General features: G+C 36.6%; 1 protein-coding gene across 1 annotated transcript in view; it reads left to right on the plus strand.

The window, feature by feature from the left end:
* Positions 1-8,529, plus strand: part of Gycalpha99B (guanylate cyclase 1 soluble subunit alpha 2) — a 112,638-nt gene extending 104,109 nt beyond the window's left edge. Inside the window, exons 11-15 of the mRNA XM_028323764.1 lie at positions 1,388-1,554; positions 1,937-2,080; positions 3,523-3,677; positions 5,581-5,722; positions 7,953-8,529. Coding sequence (XP_028179565.1) covers positions 1,388-1,554; positions 1,937-2,080; positions 3,523-3,677; positions 5,581-5,722; positions 7,953-8,039 — 695 coding nt within the window. The 3' untranslated portion in view covers positions 8,040-8,529. The remainder of the gene's footprint in view (positions 1-1,387; positions 1,555-1,936; positions 2,081-3,522; positions 3,678-5,580; positions 5,723-7,952) is intronic.
* Positions 8,530-13,999: the final 5,470 nt, after the last annotated feature.

The following is a 13,999-nucleotide window of genomic DNA, read 5'->3' on the forward strand; positions in this document are numbered from 1 at the left end:
ATACAGTTACAATTTTCCTTGTAGTGTTATCCTACCTTCCATCACGCCAATTATGTTCACAACCATAGTGTCAATAAGATACTATAGGCTTCAAACATGCCTCAATAAAACCAGTAAATGTTCCATCCTAGACTCATACTGCTTTTCGAAAATTATTTAAATAAAACCTAGAATATAAATAAACCAGGAATATTGGTCATTCAGCCACTCTGACACTGTCCATTTCATTCCCCGAAGGTCAAGACCATGACCATATTTGCGTCTTAACCAAACGCTCTCAATCGCTTTTGGAACAAACTTTGGAGCAGATGGCCTGGCCTAATTGCTAGTGCCGCTAAGTAATTGTCGCTCAGCTCTGAGTCAAGCTGAACGAGCTATCACTCGTTGCAACACTGATTGTGAGCAAATACAGACGTATTCGGAAACGACGCTTGAAACTCGATTCAAGTTCGAGCACAGATTTGAATCGTGATTGGTTGGATTGCAATTTAATAAGAACCTCACAGTTTAAATCTATTCGTAAGTAGTTTCGTAATAAGTTTAAATCTAAGTTTAAATCTATTCGTAAGTAGTTTCGTAATAAGAGCTTACGACATCTATTATAGCTGATAAAACCATGTGCGGATTCGATTATTTGGAATTAAGGTGTGTTTTGATAAACTGGGTAAATTACACCAATGCTTCTATATTTTATGAGTAAGATCTACCTACGTAATGGAAACCAGGGAATTTGATATCTTTCCATTTGTTTCCTTCCATCATGAAATAAGTGTATCAGTAAATAATTCATATAAATATATTGGGGAAAAGTCAACCCATTGGGTGTCATGGGAAATGAGCTCTGTCTTCCTTCCTTCTTATCAACATAAAAAGCCTCATGATGTTTCAGCTTTTATTCAGTACGCAACTACATTCAAGTGGTATTGCGTCGACGCATGTGTAAGTAGTGTATCTTACGATATCTTTGTCCAGCATAAAAAAAAAAACTCAAAAAGAAAGATAATATTTTTAGTTCAAATTACCTTGATATAGATCGTTTCATCCACGAAGACGCGCCCCACTATTTTTTGATCGAGGGAAGCGCGGGGTGCGGAGAGTTTGATCCAAGCAATACGAGCGTCATTATTGTAGTGTGCGTGTGCACTCATGAATAATTAAGCGTGTACCGATAACACTCAAATATTAGCGGAAGAATGGTGGGGCGCGTCTTTGTGTATGAAACGATCTATACTCCTTGCCTTTTTGTATACTGGGCAGTCATCAGGCCGCAGCAAATGCCTTTAGGCTTTCGGCCGCCCAGGCCCACACCATTTCATCAACTGCAACGCTATTTAATGCGACTTTATTGATTTATTCACTTACCACGCATACATCTCTTGTCCCAAAGGCGAGAAGATAGAAGCTAAGAGCCACGACGACGTGACTATGCTGTTCAGCGATATAGTCGGATTCACGTCGATCTGCGCCACCGCAACTCCCATGATGGTCATCGCTATGCTGGAAGACCTGTACAGCGTGTTTGACGTGTTCTGTGAGCTGCTGGATGTGTATAAGGTAAAAAAATAAATAATTATAAACTGTGTTTTAGTTTGATTAGATGTAAATCCGTGTTTCTTTATGAGAGCGAATCTTTATGAAATCAGAAATGAGAAGATTGGTAATCGAACTAAATCGCTGACAAAGCCCGAGGGATCAACAAACTGAAGTGACAATGTGACGTTCACCCACAAGGGCCTTATAAAGGTTGCTTGAAAGCGATTTGTCCAACGGTCGGCTGGGGTCCAATGGGTCATTGTAAATTTTCCAGGAAGTTAAAATTTAAGTTCGCAGTCATCTAAGGCCAGGTAGCAGCTCTCGTACATTTGCATCAAGCCGTTACACACAAATTAACACGTATGTAAATTATTAAGGGGTTAAAATGTATATTTTTGTCCAGGTGGAGACGATAGGCGACGCATACTGCGTGGCCAGTGGTCTTCACCGCAAGATTGAAACGCACGCGCCTCAGATAGCTTGGATGGCACTGCGCATGGTCGAGACCTGCGCGCAACATCTGACGCACGAGGGCAATCCTATCAAGGTCAGATTTTAGTAAAACAGTACTTAATAAGTACGTGAAATAACACAGTGTTATGTTGTGACGTCACGTCGTCTGTTCAACAAGAGCCAAAGCACACGATGCGTTGCGGCGGCGGTGTAACGCCGGAGCAGTGTCGCTGCGTCGTCTTACATTTTAACAATATCTAAGGCGGTCGCACGAGTGGTGCGGCGGCGTTCTGCACCTTGCGATACGGCGAAGTCATTGTGGTGCAGCGTCACAACGCATCGTGTGCTTTGGCCGTAACATGCTGAAAAGCTTGATTTTTTTTTAAGTAAAGGGAGCATAATAATTATCTCTTCTCATTAAAATAGTCAGTGCTATAACGGTGCTATAAACAATTTTGATTACTGTTTTGCTGTGCATCAACACATTCCTAGGTAGTAACTCTATACTCACAGCGAAATTAACAAAGTTGGCGCAATCGCACAGCGCTACCTTACTTTCCCATTTTGACCTTGTTTTATCTATGTTACACAATCTCGCTATTTGTCAAAATAAGACAGGTAAAGCACTAATGGCCCGCCCAATCTCTTGGCGGTGTTTGGCTAAACTCCAAACAAATTCCTTGGCTCCCATCCCCCTAAGCAAACCTTAATCGTATTTACAGAAACCAGCCATTTCCAACAAAATATGTACATATTTGATGAGATTAAGGAAGCCGAAATAAATATTAATCGGTACTTTTTGGAAAAATGCGAGGTTCAGATGAATTGGATGTGATGATTGGAAGTCAAATGATGGCAATTTACTTTTGCGCGTGATGCTTTACAATATTTTGGTTATATTCAAGTGTCGCTGTAGGTTTATTCTGTCTGTGGGTGTCGAAATACTATGAAATACTATTTTATCATACCTTACCATTTGAATCCCAACTAATATTATAAATGCGAAAGTAACTCTGTCTGTCTGTCTGTCTGTCTGTTTCTTTCGCGTTCGCTTTCCCGCTTAAACCTCGCAACCGATTTTGATGAAATTTGGCATAGAGATAGTTTGAGTCCCAGGAAAGAACATAGGATAGTTTTTATCCCGGTTTTTGAAACAGGGACGCGCGCGATAAAGTTTTTCTGTGACAGACAAAATTCCACGCGGGCGAAGCCGCGGGCGGAAAGCTAGTTACTTATAAAAGAAATAATCCCAACTAATATTATAAATGCGAAAGTAACTCTGTCTGTCTGTCTGTCTGTCTGTCTGTTATAAATAATTTGGATTTGTTAGTAGTGTCCATTTAATACAGCTGGCTTGTTGTTCAAGCTGAAAGAAAATGTTTTCGGAAAATCTTTGTTTCATTTTACAAGCATTGACCACAAAAAGACACCGCTAGAATATTGCTTTAAAAATTAAAAACAAACTTAACTTTGTAGCTGAAACTCACGCTCCTCCATACTTTCCAACTGCAAATAACACTGCTTTTTCACCAACAGATGCGGATCGGCCTCCACACAGGGACGGTACTAGCTGGAGTGGTGGGCAAGACGATGCTCAAGTACTGCCTGTTCGGACACAACGTGACCGTCGCCAACAAGTTCGAGTCTGGCTCCGAGCCTTTGAAGATCAACGTCAGTCCGACTACATACGAGTAAGTTTCATTTGTTTATTTTAATAAACCTGCATTTTTTTACTAACAGCGGTCATTCTTCTTCTTTTCGTGTCGACAACAAACCTACACAGTGTCAGCCCAAAACTCCGCCACAAGAGTCGCGTTGTCAGTAGCACTCATCAAATCCTCCTGAGTGCAGTTGCTTGGGCACTCAGGGCATGACATCAGGTGCCTCATCGACTGGGGAACAAAACCGCACCATTGAGTTATAATGTACTACGTACTAATAACTTCAGCGATAAGATGACAACAATTTATCCCCAACGGGAAAGCTCTTGGCCTGTATCTCGCCTGATGGAAAGTGATGATCGGTAGTTATTTACACCTGTATTCACAAACATTACTACGAGGTCTCACAGTGCGCGTGGATGCACAGGGTGACATACGAACCAATCACAGAGCTCTATTCAACGCTGTGCGTTCGATTTATTGCTGCTTTACTTAACCAAGGGTGTTAGAGTTGCTACTCAAACTAAATTATAAATAACTTGGAAAAAAAAACAAGTGAAAGGTCGTGGGTTCGATTCCCGCCTTAGGCAGTTAAATTTCAAGTTATTTATAATTAATGAAGATCAGGTCGAAGGTGTAAGCGACCTTCACCCGGAATCCTCAACCACAGAGAAACTGGTTGTTATGGTGACATTTCCCTTCTTAGACGATGGCTGTAATACGATTTACTAGCCAGTGACACCAGAATAACAAACGCCAACGCAATGTCAACTTTATGTCCAAACGTTTGTTCCATTAATTGACCACATTCTACGCAGACCGGCGTCAAATAGCTGACAGCTTTATGTCAAACATTTGTTCCAATATTGGCCACAAAACGGGTAATCAAAAATCCCTTATCCCTCATTGGGTTTTAAATTAAAACAAAAGTATATCGATATCGTCCCAAACTTCCCCGAACAAATCTTTTGTGCGGCGTTGAAGCGTCAAATAAAGCCAATTCCCGATAGCGTTATTTTGAACACCAAATAACCTTTTATCAGGCGCCGGCGAGCCGTGAAGACATCGGATGACGTCAGCTCGACTCAACTGTCGCAATAAACTGCGTATCGTGCCCGGTCAAGCGTGAACCGCCATTGAGAAAGGGTTCTCTTTTCAAAATTTTCATCAGTCTTCTTCTTTTTCCATTTTTTCATTATGGCTTCGTGCGGTTTGCTTGCACACAGCCAGCCAGTTTCAAGTAAAATATAAGATTGTTTTCTTCAATTCTTTCTCTTTGGAGACATCGTGTGACATCAGCTCGACTCAACTGTCGCAATAAACTGCGTATCGCGCCCGGTCAAGCGTGAACCACCTTTAAAAAAGGGTTCTCTTATCAAAATTGTCATCAGCCTTCTTCTTTTTTTTTTTAATTGTGGCCTCGTGCAGTTTGCTTGCATATGGCCAGCTAGTGTCAAGTAAAATAAGGTTGTTTTCTTTGGTTGTTTCTCTGTGGAGACATCGTGTGACGTGTCATAAACTGCGTATCGCGCCCGGTCCAGCGTAAAACACTTTTGGGAAGGGGTTCTCTTTTTAAAATATTCATCCCCTCGATCAAGCCCACTAGAATGAGTCCGCCGTAGGCTGGACTTTTGGTCCAACACCGCGGCGGGCAACCCTCTAGTTGGGTTCGCCACTGATCGGGTGCCTTATGCGCTTGCCTCTTTACCCGGTAAAGCTGGAAAAGCTCTTAAAGCAACCAGCTCGCGTCCGCGGCCCTTAAAAAAAATTGTTTTAGAACAATTTCGTAGCCCTTCGTAGCTGGCTACGAAGTGGGAAAAAAATCCCATTTCGAAGCTTGTCGGTATGACTCCAGCTTATTGTCATCATGTCAGGTTTTTCCCTCCGCCCACGGGACCCTTCAGTCTGTGTGTAACAACGGCAACTTTCGCAGGTGGCTTATAAAATTCCCCGGGTTCGCGATGGAGCCAAGGGACCGCTCGTGCCTCCCAAATTCGTTCCCGAAGGACATACCGGGGACTTGTTATTTCCTACACAAGTACACGCATCCAGGCACCGACCCGACCGCGCCGCAAGTAAGTGAAAAATTAAAGAAGTTGGTATGAGCTTAACGCCCGTATTTACAATGGGGATGTTGCCTGGGTCAAAAAGCAAGAGTTTTAATTAGTCCGTCAGTTAACTTATCAAAAAATACTCTACACGTATTTTTCACTTTTTCAAACTAATGAAAATTTAAAGAGATAAAGCGCCCCAAAGTTCGTAAGAAGAGGCCCGTGACGTCAACGCTTGCTTAACAATGCCGCACGTTGTGACGTCGTGCGCAACTTCAATGCACCATAACTATGTAATTATTTGTTAGATTGACAAATAAATATATACGTGTCCAATATTTTTTGATATTAAACATTACGGACTAAAAAAATTTTTTTAGGCAACTAGCCTATTATTATGAGGTCTCACAGTGCGCGTGGACGCACAGGGTCACACGCGAAATCACAGAACTCTATTCAACGCTGTGCGTTCGATTTACTGTTTCATTTAAGCGAGCATCCTTTGTGAATACGGGCGTAATTTTCACTATGTAAAAGAGCGCTTTAGGTAATGAACTTAGTTTCAAAAGTGGAATTTAATTTGTATGTACATTAAAAGAGTTTTAACTCCGCTTTAGGTAATGACCCACGTGGTAAATGTTAATTTGGTGGGAATAAAACACAAGACAATGTTGCACTGAAAGTTTTAGGAGACTAATGACTTGCAAATGTTTCACGGGATTTAGAAGAATAAGAATACATGTATTTTCTTAAAACACGATATATACAGATGTTACACATAAAAATGTTCAATCATGTTTTGCTTACACGAATCATGCAAATATTAATTTTGGGTCAAAAAAGCCAGAAATGTCAACAAGACACAAAATAGTGATTAAATCAATCACTTTCACATTTTTTACATTTGACTAAACTATAACTAAGCATTTTATTTATAGTAGAAGATTAGCTTCAAAAGAATAGCATTCCGAATATAAATAGCATTTTTTCAACAACAGCAACAATTTCCTTAAATCATCTTCAGGTTTGTGGAAAAACAATATCAAAATTATGAAAATAATTTGTCCTTCATTTAAAACTTTATTACGTTTTGAAAGTTATTTGCGTTTTTCCATAAAAGCAAAATTAAAGTTCTTAATTAAATACAATAACAAACTCAATAGCTTTTATAATAAAGTAGAGTTTAGCTTACTAAACGATACGACCTGAGTGTGATGCAGGGTGGAAAATAGAAATGAGCATGGAAAATATGCATGAATGCCTCCATACATTTTTTTCTAATAAATACTTAGGCAAAATACAGCTTATGTAGTTCTGATAGGGACTACTTTGCAAGACAAATGTACCTTTACCCGACTGTACATTTGATTCGTACTGCATACCTGCTTCACGCTCCAGCTAGCTATACAGGGTGGAATTTTGTAATGCCACCTGGAGGGAAAGTACCTACTCTTAATATTGTATGATAGAAAAAAATTGTCAAAGAAAACATTCCTTTATTTTTGAAAAGAAATAGAACTGCATTCAAAGGTTTTTAAAAAAATCGAAAATTCACCATCATACCATACAATTTTCTGTAAATAATTAAAATAATTTAAGATTTCATGATTTTACTTTCATTTAATTTATCAAGTTTGTTAGAGAGATTTAATCCATAAACTTAACCCCAACGATTGATGCAATAAAAATACAGGGTGTAAATTTTAACAAATTTTAGTTGGTCTGATTCCCGGGTGTGGCATGCAAATTTTTGGAAATCTTTGAATGCAGTTCTATTTCTATTAAATAATAAAGGAATGTTTTTTTTAGTAAAATGTTCTATCTACAGTATTAAGAGTACCTACTTTCCCTCCAGGTGGCATTACAAAATTCCACCCTGTATATCTCAATGTTAAGTCAATGTCAAGTGCTAGACCTATAGTTACTGAAATACCGATGACGGCACTTCAAGCTATACATTGTGGTAGTACTTATTATTATTCTGTGCCTCTTATTTTATGTGCTGTCGTCTATACCTAATAACATCTCCCCTCAGGATTTATATAGCACTTACTGAGCTAATATTATTACACAGCTCAAGATCCAATCGATTAAGCTTCCCAATCCGCAGAACTGAAACCCAACAAAGTTTCAAAGCCAAAATTTTATATCTGCCAATTCGGATAGCTAAACTTCATCCGAAATAAATTCTCTGGCGAGATGAAGTTTTACATCGAAACGAGTTCGAAGAAAAGTAATATATTTCTATTGACAGGTAAAACACATCGAAGACGCCCTACGGGATTTCGAGATCGGCCAACAAAAACCATTGACAGAAGAAGAAACAGAGGAGCCAACTTAGTAAAAAACTCTTCAAACTCCGAATTCCAAGAAATCCTGTTAACATTGTAAATACTTATCTTAATTGCTTTATAAACTGTTTATTTAGAAACTTTGTTCATCAAAATATTTAATGTAAAAATGTTTTTCGAAGTTTAATACTCTTAAGAGTTGAGAGCCGCTTTTCTTTTGTACATCATTTGAATAAGACCTATGGGTGTTTGTTGTCGTTTGTCAGGCTGCCGCCATCGTTGTGATCCTATAAACGTTGAGATGTTGTGATACACGATTTTTACTTATACTTAACACAGTTTTTTACGTCAGCGACAACGTAACGCGACTAGGGTTGGCAGGTCCAAAACCACAAAAGCCGGACTCTGTGCTTCATTTGGCCGAACATTTAACCCTAATTTAGTTAGTGTCATAGCTCACGAGTGAATAAGTTGATCATCGGTTGCCCAACTTCATGATGCGTGCGCTTCATTTATTTTGTGGATCGACGTTCGCCTGATGCGGCAGCCAAATAAAAAAGCCTAACAAAAGCCGGACTGGCCGGACAAGACCGTAAAAAGCCAAACATGTCCGGCTAAAGCTGGACACCTGTCAACCCTAAACGCGACACAATGTGTCTAGTCTAGTGTGACATATAAAATCTACGCTACAATATTCTTAGCTTGCGGTCTACCAGTCAGTCTGCTATGAGACTCGAAGATAATATTCTAATTTGCACAACGTAGCGTTGTGTCGCGTAGCGTAGCGTAGTGTCGCGTCACGTAGCGTTGACCGCTTACGTCGGATACCGCATTCACTATCCTAATAAATTGTGAAAGTTGTAAACTTCTATTTCAGTACATACTGATGTTTGTTAATAGGCAGCAGAATTAATTCAATTCCAAACAACCGTGTACTCAGCTTAGCCTATTTAAAATCCTGTTAATTAATAAACCTAATTAAATGTACTGACCTATATTTTTATAGTCACTGCGGTTTTCTCTCAAAGCTGACCCAATTTGAACTACGATTAAATCAAAAATATTAAGAGCTGGTCCAGATAAGGCATTTTATACGCGTTTTGAAGCCAAACGCGTGACTGCATGTGGTCAGAATGTATGAACCTCTATGCCTCACAATCGTGCGATTCGAAACGCACGATCGAGGTTCTTAGGCAAAACGTGCGACTGCATGTGGTCAGAATATATGAACCTCTAGTACCTCACATGACACATCACAATCGTGCGATCCGAAACTCGCGAGTAAAAACGAGACATCTTACCAGCTCTTAGTTCTAACTGGTTTACCTTTAAAATATAGATGTCATCACAAAATATTAAAAATAACTCTGGACACTATAATGTTCTTCTTAGTAATTGTGACTCGTGTCTTTTGTACATAAAAGTACCAATTCTGATGTAAACTGTTTTAGGTAATTTTATAGTGATCTATGTGAAGCTTTACAATGTCGGTTTAAGGAAATGTACATAACGTTGGATCTGGGATAATTACGACTTACATAGCTATTAAACGCAAAATGCCGTAGTTAAATTTAATGTTAAAAGTGGTAATTTTGGACGATTTGCTTCGTGGAAAGAATAAAGTAACTGGTTAAAAAACTCACACATTCAAATTAATCTTTCGACAAATAAATAAGAAGTAACCGGATTTGTAAAAACCTTTTTTAAGCCAATAATATCTTCCTTTACTGTAATAACTACTCAACAGAAAGGAAAATCAACTTATTTTTCTATATTAAAAACATCATATTGCAAGTTACTTTATCATTTCCAAAGTAAAACGCAAAATTGCTACTATCATAGCTTAGAATAATATAAATAACTTAAAGGAATAAAGTAAAGAACATAATTATATTTCCTTTTCAGACATTCCTTCTTTTTATGAAATAAAAATGTAAAGTTTTGAAGGACAAAAATAATTTTGGACATTTATTTGAAAAAAAACCGCTCCTTACATTTTTGAATCGTTAAACTGTGTTACATGACTTTTCTCATTTATTATCATAAAATTTAGTCATAAATTGATTCATTACTTAATAAAGATTGTAATTTAAAACCAAAGTCATTCGTAGTTTAGTGCATTTATCTAGAATAAGATTCTGAACGATATTCACGAAAAAGCGTACGTTCTAAAGTAGTTAATGTGCTTACAGCAAAACTATGATACTTATAGAATAATTACCAGTTATTATAATAGATGACAGCTTAAAAAACAAAACGACCAACTCAGCTCATGCTCGATTGTTTAAGTCTTAAAAATATAGACTTAATTAATATTAAGACTTTAATTAAATAAATTGTTGCTTTTGGTAATTAATGAAGTTACATACACTTTTTAGTGCCATTCAATGAAGTGGAAAAAAAAGCTTTTAAAGATTTAAACTTTTTGTTTTTACGTTCCTTTACTGGTGACCGTTCTTAAAAACCCGTTAATTCAAAATAGAGACATTGAGCTCTTGATAATCTTCTGTGTTCTTTAAAAATAGTCCTAAGTATATCATATCATTTTTAGCAATTGAGAAACTCTGACTAAGCACATTGTTGTTTTTTACTTCGTCATAAAAGTCCACTGTAAGAATAATGAAAAGAAACTTTAGAACTTCACTTAATAAAACAAGGTAATCTTTTTAACCTAAATAGCATTTACTTAGAAATTTCCTTACATCTGTTTTGTTTCGACTTTGTAATTTTTCCTTGAGACGAACTCATTATAATAAATTAGCAAGTAAATTAAACACAAAATGTTTGAGATAAACTGCGAACTGTATTTTGTTTGGAGCATGAGTTACCTTGTAGCAAAAGTTATTTAGAAGTAATTAAAACTTCGGGGTAGATATAGGCACAGCCATTAGTTCCCAACCTTCAGGTGACACTCACATAAGTCTAAAATTAGAGGTTATCTTACTTTCTTAAATAAAATTTGTCAGTAAAATCTGTCTTAAGTAAAATCAATAGTTAAGAAATACTTTTGTTTTAAACTTGAGTAGTTGACAGATGGTAGAGAAAGTTCTTTTTAATACTCATTGAAAGAGCCAAAGCAGAAGATGCGTTGCGGTAACGATGCGACGCCGTAGCGGTGGCGGTGCGACGCTGTAGCGGTGGCGGTGCGACGCCGTAACGGTGGCGGTGCTACGCCGTAGCGGTGGCGGTGCGACCCCGTAGCGGTGTCGCTGCGCGTTTAAATAGAAGTATCTGTGGCGGGCACAAGCGGTGCGGCGCCGCAATACGCGATACGGCGAAATCGTTGCGGTAGAGCGCCGCAACGCATCGTGTGCTTTGGCAAGTTTACATCGTAACCCAAAAATATATTCTAGTCAATGTATAACGATCGTTTTAATTTTGTCACTTAATACTTAACAAATTATGTATAATCTGTGGCCTAATAGACATTCCAAGACCAACCTGTTTAAATTTGCTGTGTTGTGATTTAGCGTTATCGTATTTTAAGCCTAATGTGTATTATAATAAAACTCGTAATGCTATGCTTTAAGCGTTTATGCACATATCGCATAGTGTACTTTAATCCATCTAGTCATTAGGATAAGGAAAGCTTATATTAAGAATATAATTAATTAATGCTTGAAATCAAAGTAAAATAAGTTCATAGGACTATAGTGTTAATATTATGTAATTTATTTTATCATTAGACAATAAAATGTACATCTTCTGGTCACTTCAAATATTACAATAGATTTAGAGATAAATAACTGGAAATAAACTCTACACGCTCTATAAAATTCATTAATGACAAAAGAGTGTATATTTTTAGTTAGACAACTTTGAAAAAAATGATGGTAAAAAAGAAAATGCCTACCATAATATTTTCAGCTCAAAATATTGTAAAGTCGCTAACATTTTTTTTACAGAAAAGTCGCACTTAAATTAAACTAAACTGACAATTTAAAGAAAACTGACATTTATTTAAACTTAAGCGGTTTTGGCATGTATTGATATATCTTTTACAAGCTATGAACATACATAAGGTCATTCAATTTCACTATGACACCATTAAAATAGTTATGGCATGCTCTAAAAATATCGTAAAAGTGTCGTTTCAAACAATTCGGACAGTTTTATTCCGAAAAGTTGTTTCATCTTTTTCACGATCAGTATTATTATCATATTAAACTGAATATTACTGTAAAATTATTGCAATAATGTTTATGTTTCCACTTTAAATTGAAAACAGAAGTGATGTTTTCATATAACCCTGTATTTGGAGGCACATATTATGTATTATACATTATGTAACACTTATCAATGCAAAAATTGGAAATCAACATATTTGTAAATTTAAAAAGAGCATATTTTTCTATATTTATGTTTCAAAAAGCAACGTACACAATTCCATGCTTTAAAGATACTACAACTGAATGTATATCACCTGTGTTTAACGTGTTCTTACCTTAATACCTTAACTTTAAGAATCATAATCATTTGGTCATTTGATCTCTACTGCAAGAGATCGATCATCTCTAATTTACCAAAAGAAAATGGAGAATTTGGCCTACACTACCCAAATTGGTAAGCTAAAGAGAAATTCTTTACCTTTCTGGTAAAAGTATCAGAGTAAATTAGCCTATTTATTAACATAACTACCCCATAAATGACACTAACTGAGACCGCGACTTCGTACGCGAAAACTATTTTCCAGTGCAGTACCTCATTACTTCAAGACCAATAAACTAAGATCCTTCATTCTAATAACAACGCATTCAGTAAAGATGTCAAGCTAAACTATAAAATCTAATATCAATAAAAAAATTAAACACCATATTTCAAGTTACTTCATAAGCTATCAAACAGTGTACTTAAAGTAACAATCCAGTCAGTAGCTTTCGAGTACATAAGTGACAAACATACAGACAAAACATAATTTTGGACATAAGCGTCTTAAATATAAGGCTTCAAACATTTTTTCTTTCTAGTCAATGCAGTCGATGGCACATCAGATTATAAAATTTTGTTGCAAAATTGAACCTATTACAACGACATAAGATGCTTGTGTATAGCTTGATGTGCTGTCGTCTGTACCGAATAATTCATTCTAGAGTTTTACTATATAAATAGATTATAATATAATAAGCGTAATCATAGAAAGTAAGATTACACAAATACTTTTCAGAATATAATTTGAATTGTTAAAAATAAATTGTGAAAATGAGAGAAAATTCGATCCTGTAAATTAGTTGAATAAATTATGTAAAGTGAGAATATGATCTATTTCCATTGTTTTGATGTTTAATAATGTCATAATTATATGTTACGTTGTAAAATTTGATGTATTTACTGTTATACTTAGTATTGAATAGTCTTCTAATAAATCGAAGGTTTGACCACACAACGTATATGTAATACGTTTATATTTTGCATCTTAATCCGACTCTACAAAATCAGCAGCTCTATTTCTCTTTCTTTCATAGCAAAATGTTGGTACAAGCAACAGAAAAAGATAGACCCGAAACTTCAAAAAATATCTTAATCTTTACTTTAAAACTGGCACCCAATTTATTCTGTTGACACTTTAGCCTATTTGAATAAAAAAATCTAATTCAATTGCTTTTTTATTCCAAAGTTAAATAACTCTTCAGGCATTTGTTTTTTTACGTATTTTTGTTTCTTCAAAAAACAAATGAAAAACGCTTGTCTGTCATCTTTTGGCGCGTAATAAAATTTACGCTAAATCTGTTCTAACCTCAAAAACAAATGAACGTTGTCTGGTCATAACTGAAGCGTATTTATTGTAGGGAGTGAATACATCATGTATTGTATCGGGACAAACTTGACCTTCACTGGTTGGGTTTTTATTGGCGGTTAAGCTGTAGATCCTGGCTACATAGGAGTTGCAGCGGTGGGAACGAGAGGTGGGAATAGTCCCGTTCATGTGTTGTAAATACTCGTACGCAACTTTGTTTTGTAAAACTAAAGCATCATCACGGCCTTCTAACTTGCGTAGAATAATTAGAACGTA

Source organism: Ostrinia furnacalis, unplaced genomic scaffold (assembly GCF_004193835.3).
Source record: "Ostrinia furnacalis isolate ACB-3 unplaced genomic scaffold, ASM419383v2 OfSCF0688, whole genome shotgun sequence".
NCBI lineage: Eukaryota > Metazoa > Arthropoda > Insecta > Lepidoptera > Crambidae > Ostrinia > Ostrinia furnacalis.